Source organism: Hyalella azteca, unplaced genomic scaffold, assembly GCF_000764305.2.
Source record: "Hyalella azteca isolate HAZT.00-mixed unplaced genomic scaffold, Hazt_2.0.2 contig8537, whole genome shotgun sequence".
Lineage (NCBI taxonomy): Eukaryota > Metazoa > Arthropoda > Malacostraca > Amphipoda > Hyalellidae > Hyalella > Hyalella azteca.
In genome coordinates this window covers 43,017-53,412 of record NW_025938628.1, presented here as the reverse complement: position 1 = coordinate 53,412, position 10,396 = coordinate 43,017, and the positions used below count along the sequence as shown (strand labels likewise).

The following is a 10,396-nucleotide window of genomic DNA, read 5'->3' as shown; positions in this document are numbered from 1 at the left end:
TTACACGCAAAGACAATAATAATAAGTAGTAGCCGTCGATACCTCATTAATATTGAAATAATACCTATAATAAATTTGAAGAATAAATTTTACGTTATATGAACTTAATCCTGTGTAAAACGTGTGGAAACATTTTTATCCAGCTCGATATTCTCTCCGCTACGATGCACGATTATTCAACAATGTATTAACAGACCTTTCTGCGCAACGAGAATTTTTTAACAGTCGAGTTTTTTTGGCGCCTTACATAACCACCGTTATAATTCTTCAGGACTTACGGATTGAGCTTGGTTATGCGCGTGAGCGAGTTGCCGCTCCTTGCCTGTTTACACGCAGGGAAGAGGTGTCGATATCATCCCAATATGTACCTATATCGATATGTCGTATTTGCTTTACACAGAATATGCGCAGTGCTGCTTAGAATGAGCAACTGTCACGCAGTCATGCAGTCATACCAGTCATGTGGCAGGATATCATGATGCTCACCATCATCGCTAGAACCCCCGGATCTCTCTACAATGCCGGGGTATGAGGCCACGGTGACGTTGAGACGAGGCATTTCAATTCCCATGATGCGGGCGAACTCTTCCACTGTCTTGGCTTCGCTCATCAACAGCTGAGTTTCCATGGACAGCTGGGAAGAAGTAAACGTTAAGACTTACGTACGACTGAAGCAAAAACATATCAGCTGGAAATTAAAATAGATAAGATTGCGCAAAATTTCACTATAATTAAGTAGAAGAAAATATTTTGGAGTCCAATACCATCGTCAGTTTGACAAGCCTAGAATGTAAGTACAATCAATCAGTACACGAAAATTCAGAGGCAGACATTAAAACCTAAATTGTCAAATAAAAGACAAATTAACTTGAAGAAACCACAAGAAACTTTTCTATATATTTGCAAAATCTCGAAAGGGTGGAAGCTGAAAGTGGGATTAAAACTAGGCTTCTTTTAGAAAAATAAATATATATTCTGAAATTCATAAGGCAGAAAGACGGGCTGTAGAAAATTGGTAAATTGCTATCGGAGACTGGGACAACGTACTGCTTGGCATGAACTCGTACAGTTAAATGAGGGGGATGTGCATTTCCTGTTCAATAACTCCTACCTTTATGCTCCGCCAGCCTCGACTAAAAGTTGCGTGGCGTCATACCAATGTGCTGACGTGCATTGCGCATAAGAGTATTTGTAAACTTGAGACGATCACATTAATTTGGGAGAGTGTCAGCATGACTGAAGACAGAGCTGATCTTAAATTTATTCATCTTTTATTATTATTCAACCACAGGCTGATTATTTTATTATTATTATTATTAGTAGTATTAATTATTCAACCAAAGGCGGACATTTGCAAGGTATTACTTGAATAAAACTATAAACTATTTTGAAATAGTTTCAGACACAGGACCAAAGTATAATGGTAACAAACAGAAAAGAAGTTCCTATTTTCACGTATGGGAGCAAATCCAGCTGGATGAATCATAGGGAGAGGAAAATCGGCTCGAATAATTCACGAAGACACATCTTTAGAGCGACACTCGTGGGGACTTATATTGTGCATTACCTGACACGAAGCATCGAAATAATATCCTGAAACAACGTAACACGACCAAAAGTGATAAAGAAGTTGAGAGATATGAGATAAGTTGTATGGGATATGTCATTAAAGAGTTTGATGGTGAACTACTAAAAGAAAAAAAAATATTGAGAGTCCTTCTCATGCCGGATCCATGCTAGTTCAGCATAGGCTTATATGTCTAATGCCATGCACATACATATATAGACGACTCTTGTTTTAATTCAATCTATTTCCAGGCTTGCATTATTTTTAACTATTTAGCGCACTGTGCGGTAAATTCGATTTGTAGATTTTACCTCATTCATATTCAGCTCCATGTCCATGTTGGCATTGCCCTCTAGAATGTTATTCCCAGGATTCATTTTCTGGGCAACATTTTCTCGTGCGTTTGGAGGTTGCGCGTAGTAGCCCCGCCTGTTGTCACGAGAAACAATCTCATTTTGGTTATCCCTTGATGTTTCCACGAATGGTAAAAAGTCTGGATAGCCCCTTCCGACAGGAACCGGCATCATAGGTCGCCCCCGCCGGCCCTGCATGGACTGCGACACCACGCCGCTAGTAATTCCCGACATCATCTCATCTGGAACAAAAGCATGTGGCTTTGAGGTGATGGATTAAGCTGTGCTTATTTAATATGCTGTTTTATTGGATATTTACTTGATATGCACGCGAAAACCACGTTACTAGTTCGTGCCAACGGTTTATCAATGGCAACCCGACTGTCTGAACCGACGGGAACTAATTAAGGAGCCCAAAATCTACCAAAAGTAATTGTTCAGGATTTCCGGTCATACTTTGCCGGAAACAAATTTAAGGAACAACAGGGAGATCAATCTCATTTAATTTACGCGCTGTTGAATTATCGATTAAATACTTCGGTCCGTTAAGGAACGATATAGCCTTTGAGAAATTAAAAACAATTAATTTTGTATTTGAGATTCTGTGGACTAATGACGATAAATTGATTTACTCCGGAAGAGTCAAACCCCATCAGAAAATTTCGTTTTCATCCGTCAAAAATGATCGTTCAGTTAGAACCGTGTCTATCAATATTGAAACTGTCAAAGAACGAGTACATACAAAACCAGCGACGATTGTATCAATGTATTGAACACAACTCCTGTATATCTTAAATTGAACTCCATTTTCGGCTTCCCAGCTTCTTTTTAGTTGCAGTATAGCATTTATAAAAATTGATAAAATTCTTCGATGCACGAATATTGAATTTAAAACGTTTCGTTCATGGAGATGAACACGAATCTTCGTGCATTTCCTTTTAAAAACTGCCATAAATGCATTTTAATTTGTAGATTCCGTCCAAGGGTCAGGACTAACTACCCCTACCGGGTTGCGTGAAGTGACAGAATAAGATGCTACTCTTCAGTGAAACATTTTACAGTATGAGCCTCTGTGAAAGGCTCGCACAACCATTTTTATGATATTAGAGAAATAAAACCATATGTATTGCTGAACAAGAAGAGGAATTTAACAGCTGATAAAATTGAACTTCGTTTAACTTAGCAACTTATTGGATTCACTTATTTAAGTGCCTTAATCCGTTAAATGTTTTTGGAACCCGCTACTTGATTATCAATCCAAAATTTTTACTTGTTTTCAAGTTGGAAGCAGTTTTTAGTGGCACATCAATCCTACGAGTCATTATTGCAGGCGTCAACTTTAGTGGCACATCAATTCTACCAGTCATTATTGCAGGCGTCAACTCCTGCTGATGAACTGAGCGCAACACTTGAATCCGCTACTCGCTTATCAACCCCAAATTTTTTACTTGTCTGCAAGTTGGAAGCAGTTTTTTATGGCACATAAATTCTACCAGTCATTATTGCAGGCGTCAACTCCTGATGATGAACTGAGCGCAACACTTACGTCTGTTCTGCGCTGCCGCATGTCTGTCCTGCACATTACGTCTGTCCTACATTACGTCTGTCCTACATTACGTCTGTCCTACATTACGTCTGTCCTACATTACGTCTGTCCTGCATTACGTCTGTCCTACATCTGTCTCTTATACACATCTAGATGTGTATAAGAGACAGGTCCAATACCATCGTCAGTTTGACAAGCCTAGAATGTAAGTACAATCAATCAGTACACGAAAATTCAGAGGCAGACATTAAAACCTAAATTGTCAAATAAAAGACAAATTAACTTGAAGAAACCACAAGAAACTTTTCTATATATTTGCAAAATCTCGAAAGGGTGGAAGCTGAAAGTGGGATTAAAACTAGGCTTCTTTTAGAAAAATAAATATATNTATCGTGTCAACATTTTATTTTAAAAGCTAATAGTCTAAACTTGGTCTCAAAATTATCCCTATAAATATTACTTTGAAAAAATAATTCAAAGTAATTTCAAAATCTTCATCTATAGTAATGGAAAAAAACTTTATTTAGCGGCAAAAAAATTTTTATCTGGACTAAAACAGTTTTTCGCAAAGAACTTAATAACGCAGACATTTAGCAAAACGTAAATCCGTAAACTTCATCCCAGTGAAGCTGTCGACCGGCGGTAGAGAACACGGACCAATATCTGCCATACTTAGCGAGAAACCCGCTATGGGCCCGTGACCCGCAGTGGGCTCGCTGCCCCATGTTACCCTACTGTGTTCACACGCTATGAGCTCTGGGCTTATATTGTGAAGTGGGAGATGACGTTATTAACTCTCGCGCTCCCACGTTCAGGAAATGACACATGACCATTGCTTCTAAAAATGATGCAATGGGTTTCCGCGTGTAAACGATTTTTTGCGTGTAAGTAGATCAGATTTGCGACCGCAGGCCTATTTTAGCCGTGCCGTACGTGTATAGCCTTTATAGAAGCTCTGAGGCACGATCTCGAAAGTTTCAACGTAACGGCCTATCTATCAGAACGTAACTTAAAACACCTGTAACATCATATAAGCATATTTTGGTTTAAAATCTAGCTCAATATACTAGGAAACGCTCGAGTTTCTGAGTATATTCTATTTATTGAGGGCACTACTAACAATAGGATCTTTGATCCCGCACAGGTGTTAAAATTTTTATTAACTATCGCAAGTTCTGTGAATGTCTTTCGTTTCACATTCAATTTGAATTGTGTATATATACATCACGGCACTTAGAGCATTTTTCAAGTAACTGGACTTCAGTAACCATCATTACGGACCCTTCAGCCTCGTCTGCTCCTGACACTGGTTTTACTCTCACTGCCTCAGCCAAGAGCAATAGACGCAGATACGTATTTACAAAAAAAAAAAAATATAAAAATTTCCTGCAAGCTTCACAGCGACAAATTGAAGTGAAAAACGAAATTTTATGCCTCAAGTCGCCCAACACGAAATTCCCCGCCCCTCAACACGAAATTCCATGTGGGATTTATTTTCAATGCAAAACATATACCCTTCTTGTATATGGTCCGCATCGGGTATTATTCTGAGTATCTTCAGCACGGTATGAATTTGGAGGATACAGTTACGAAGTAAGCATTTGAGTACTAGTACGTATAAGATTTCACATTGATACCGTTTGAGGCTGATGTTATGTTGCCATTGGCGAATTTATATTCGTAAATCTTTGAAGCGGCGTTTTTTATTTCTCTGGTACAATTATCAATGCAATAAAAATAAAGTAAACTTTATTATCCTGACCAAATAATTTAAATTTAACTATATACATGCATGGCATAAAAATAATTCAGTTTCTTTTATAGAAAAAAGGGGAAATGATGCAAGAACCATGTAAGTTGTATTGGCTAGAACTACATGATTAGCACCCGACGCCGGAAGAGAGTTGACGTGCGTTGACTGGCTCGTAGCATGGTGCAACCGAGACATCTCGGTGGCGGGAGCGCAGCCGTGGACCATCAATCTAATTCATAAATAGGCCCTAGCGCCAACGCATACCCTCATAATGCAATAACTATACTCAGCCTCACACCCAAGAAGCTGTAGGTAAAGAGTCATCTCACCACACCAACTTTAAGTCATAGCTGCCACACTCCACAGCCTGCTGTATCAAATAATAGTTAACTGTATAAGTACTATAGTTATATGTAGTTAACTGTATAAGTACTGAATAGTGGACATGGGCTGTGATGGCCTCTGTAGCATGCATTCATCGGTGGCAAGGCGACGTAACGACGTCCCCATATTGTTTTATATATTTGCTAAATCCTGGTAACCAAGAATTTCAATAAAGAAAATACAAAGAACGTTGAAAATATTTTCATTGGAAAACTCATTGAGACACGCACTATAATTGGATAAAAAATCAATTCTTCAGCAAATTAATTGTACGCAGGCGGCCACCTACACGTGCTTTAGGTTTTAGGATCATGAAATCGGTTTCCTAAGCGGAAACCTTGTCTAAACAATGCTTGCTGTACTTATCCGCTCACAGTTGTTGGGTGATAGGTTTTTACGTTACGTCTTCTGTTTTTGGTGTATTTAGGCTTTAATCTACAATTTGTAATTTTTTTGTCCCTCAAGTACTGTGGAAGGCTAAATTTATATTATAAATTGGAATTATACCAATAAGTATACTGTGTAAATTTTGAACTGGCGCCGGTTTCCAAACCGTTTTCGAAGTGAACACGACAGATTTTTTGACACATTATTTATTTTCAAATTGTTGGTTAATGTAACATTTAAGAAATCTAACCATTTTAAATTTTTTGTTCGTGCTTGTATTAAATCAGTTGCTAAGGTGCTAGGGGTAAAATTATCATACGGGCAGTGACATCGAGATAAGAATAACTAATTATCACGACTTAGATGAGCAAAGAATGTATTGTAGTTTTTAAAGCTTGCTGAACTAAAAAAAAAAATTATGAAACAATTTTAAAAAACTGATCCGTGAAAATACTTTTTCCAAGTTACTCCACGAAATCAATATTTTTTCATTTCATCTCTTCATCTTAAAGAACGCCTCTAAATTTGTATTAACGGCATCATCGAAAATAATATTAATCTCAATGATACTTTATCAAACTCAAAATGAGCGTGGTTAATTATTATTGCCGCTATTTATGACAAATTTGGAAGTAATTCATGGATCAATTACTATGAAGTTATGGCGCTCACGTTCACAAGTGCGGCTCTTACAACACAGTACGGCACCTGTGATGAGAGTTGACGGCTTGTGGCCAGTAATATAGAAGAGAATTGAGGAAGTCAAGGCAACGAACAACAAATGACAAATAAAACATTCGAACCTTTACTAAAACGTAGAAAAAACTTGATGTACAAGAATTTTTTAAATGATATTTTTATTGTTTTTATTCATGTAGGTTAGGAAGTAAGCATCTATTTTAGTTGATAACTGAACAACAAATTTCTTGACGCTTATCCGTCTTGACACTGGAAATAAATATTATTTTGGAATTGCTCGGACTATGGTAAACTTCAAATTGTTTTTGATAATTTATTTAAAGTTTTTGGGACTTGTGTCGTATTTTTCGCATCCCTCTTAGGTTACGCAATAAATTGGTCCCAAGGCTTTCGGCAGCAACAGCTGTAGCAAGAGCCACAGAACGAAAGGTGGATGAATACTTTCATGCAATACACCAATTCATATTGACATCGTGTTCCTAATTTTTACTGAAAAAGTAAATAAAAACACATGTCACTTTCATATATAAACCAAACTCTTTAAGTTTTTCCGGCTAGCTTGAGACGTTGACGACCTCGCTTGAAATTGCTCCAACTGTTGATAATTTGACGCCTGCCATATCAACTACTTTGAATACGAAAAAAGGCTTTAGGCACGGTACTTCTATCGGAAATGCAACTAAAAATAAACGTCTAAGATGAGTTTTCAGACTTGAAGCGCGGAGAGCCGAAGTCGAGCAACATCTGGCATTCCAAATCAGCCAGCAGAAACGAAACACATTATCGTATTCAGTATTAGCTCAATGCTGCAGGCACGTACGTACGACGAACAGTACTCTAAATTGTCATGTCCTGTGGAAAACCCTAAGAAAGCCCTGGGAAATTAAAAAATTCTAGGTCCGACTTTCGTCCCTCGAAGTTAATCGATTGTGTTCACGATTCTGCATGATCGTACTTGACCAGCTGATTCTCTGACAATCGGGCTCCAACCGAGTAATTGAAGAATGCATTATTGTGATACAGCTAATCGATAAAAAACTGACTGGGAGATTATTCCGAGGTCTACTGTAGTTATGCTGCTTATCTACCATACACACATAATTTGACCCTAGGTTCATTCTTCTGAAAGTTTTTATTTACCGATTTATTTATTGAACAGCTTCGTAAGTGATTACCACGTCATGTCCTTTGTTCTTTCAGAGTCGAGCATTTAAACAACCGTTAGGTGAATAGTAAATTGATTAAATTATTTACCGACCATTTTTTTATAACATTCATTTCCTGTGTGGTGCATAACCCTTTCCTTCATGCAAAGTTCGTGATCATGTATTTCTCATTTGGTAAAGGCACCAGAGAGTGTCATTTTTATGGAACGTAATAAAAGGTCAGACTCTTCGGCGTGTTATGATTTTGATATTTTGCATCCGCGTTGGATGCCTTAGGATTGATTCTGGCTCGTAATGCTATTCTCCCCTTGAATTCCCTCTATATCATTGCAATCTCACACTTTTCCAGCTCACCGTAATGCTGAAATTAAATCTTAATGATTTTCTGAATTTTGTTAGTCATAACTGTTTTATTGAGAAGGCGGTTGCAACGAGATATGATGCTTGAAAAGTCGAATGTGGAAAAATATTTGAGAGTTTATGTCGACAAGAAGTCGAAATTTCAAAAAGCATGTCGAAGTGCGAGTTAATATAGCCAATTAATTGCTTGGAATGATCATGTCGACGATCTTACGAGTACCTAGATGTATAAACGATGCAGCAATTGTTTGACGCTCTCGTCCGCCCGCACCCAGAGTTTGAAAATACAAAGTATACTCATGGTTTTTACAAGATTCCAGAAGGATTGCTAGAATACGCAACAAGAACCAATACCAGAGACCACGGTTAAGGACTAAAAAAACATGATGCAACTCATCCATGCGACAATACTTCTTCTCTCTTGGAGTTACAGACATGTGGAACAAACTCCCTCCTGGCATCTTTGACGCTCAGATTATCAACGCGTTCAAGAACAGACAAGATGAAGCTACTATGCAGAGGTATATGTTCGAATAGTCTGCCTATAGGTACTTTCCACCTCACAAATTGGTGGATGTTGCCAGCTTCACCTGAGTTCAGTCATTGTTATGTTATCGTTGTTAATATCACATTTTAAATTTGTAATTTTGTTTTGAAAATCCAGTTTTTGTTAATCTGTGGGAATCCGCAACAACGGTTCGTCTGAAGTTTGCTATGTCATATCTAGGGGGATGCATGAGAGACGCCAGCATTGCCAATACCAGCATTTATTTCATACCCATTTCCGTGCGCAAGGCGGCAAGCCTCCTAGCTACAGGGCAGAGTAGCCTTTTAAGGCCCGTTCACATTAGGGGGCAACACACGTGCGTCAAGCGCCTCACCGCCCCCTGCACAGCGTCTACGTGCGCTTCGTTTGGGCAACGATGCGATTGACTAGCTAGCGATTCACAGGCGCCCTGCCTCATGCAACACACACAAGCGATGGATGAGCGTTGCCAGATGGTATATTTCTATACCAAATTTCACAAATCTGGTATTTTCAGAAGGTGTCTGGTATGAATATTTTAGATCTGGTATATTTGCCTAAATCTGGTATTTTCGTGCTTACAGCAAATTTACTGCATTAAGTTCCACCTCGGACGTTTGAACTTCCTCCAGCGTAGGCGTGGATTGTATAGATAGTGTGCCACTTATTGGAGTGCCATTTGAATTATGGGGTGCCATTCAATATATCACTGATCTTGAAAATCATCATACATTTACCTTCCGAGCGGCGCGACTAGAGCTTTCCCGCCATTTTTGGACCCGCAAGTTTACCACTTGATGAATTGGCCCCAATCCAATTGTTAACGTTTAACAAAAGTGCTTAGTACAAAATAAGCAGGAGAGTGATGATTCTTGATTGATTACTGCTCAGTGATGATATGGCCTAGGACGAGTGAGGTTGTCAAACTGATCTCTGCTACGCAAGTTCCACCATTTTTGTTTGGTGGTTTTGAATTCTAGTGTGCCACTTATTGCAGTGCCACTTGCATTATGGGGTGCTATTCAATATTTCACTGATCTTGAAAATCATTATACATTCATAGAACTGGCTGCCTACTGCATCACTTGTCTACTTTGACTTGTCTCCAATGCATTCGTGGAGCGAATGTTTGAAAACAAGCTATGTGAAAAACAAGCAACGAAATAAAATTTCAACTAAGTATTGGAGTCCCTTATTCGGACCAAAAGCTATCTGCTCAACCGCAATAATAGATCACACCCGAAATGTTAGATAAAGGCGATATGCAAGCATGTACGAAAATAAGCAAAAGGAAGATGGCTTGTTTCCGTCATCCGTGTCTTGCTCATGTTGAGCGAAGGGGGAGAAGTGCCATACTGATAAAAAAGGAAAAAGTGACGAGGTAATCAAACACAGGAAAAGAAACGTCAAAATGTTCCAAACAGAGGGAAAAAATATAACGTGTTCAATATGGCTAATTATCGTCAAACAAGATAAATGCACAGTACATAAGATAATTTTTTTTCTTTTTTTACCCAACGTTTTTAACGAATAATTTCATTAAATTTGGAGGTAATAATCTGTTTTTGAACAATAGAATTTCTGGTATTTTGAGCTAGGCAATCTGGTATTCTCGCAGAGAAAAAAACCTGGCAACACTGGTCTGGTGTAGTGTA

At 38.4% G+C, this 10,396-nt stretch overlaps 1 protein-coding gene across 1 annotated transcript; it reads right to left on the bottom strand.

Moving 5' to 3' along the window:
- Positions 1-433: 433 nt before the first annotated feature.
- LOC125177545 lies at positions 434-3,575 on the bottom strand. The gene is made up of 3 exons (XM_047881665.1): positions 3,570-3,575; positions 1,879-2,162; positions 434-634 (listed from the first exon to the last, which is right to left on the bottom strand). Exons 2-3 carry the CDS (start codon positions 2,155-2,157, stop codon positions 434-436), a joined length of 480 nt encoding a protein of 159 aa, XP_047737621.1. The 5' UTR covers positions 2,158-2,162; positions 3,570-3,575.
- Between the last annotated feature and the right edge of the window lie 6,821 nt (positions 3,576-10,396).

Bases quoted from the DNA above. Each gene is read 5' to 3' on its own strand.
- LOC125177545 (XM_047881665.1), bottom strand. From the start codon at position 2,157: ATGATGTCGGGAATTACTAGCGGCGTGGTGTCGCAGTCCATGCAGGGC. The intron at 635-1,878 runs GTAAAATCTACA...ACTTCTTCCCAG, and splicing joins TGGAGCTGAATATGAATGAG to CTGTCCATGGAAACTCAGCT.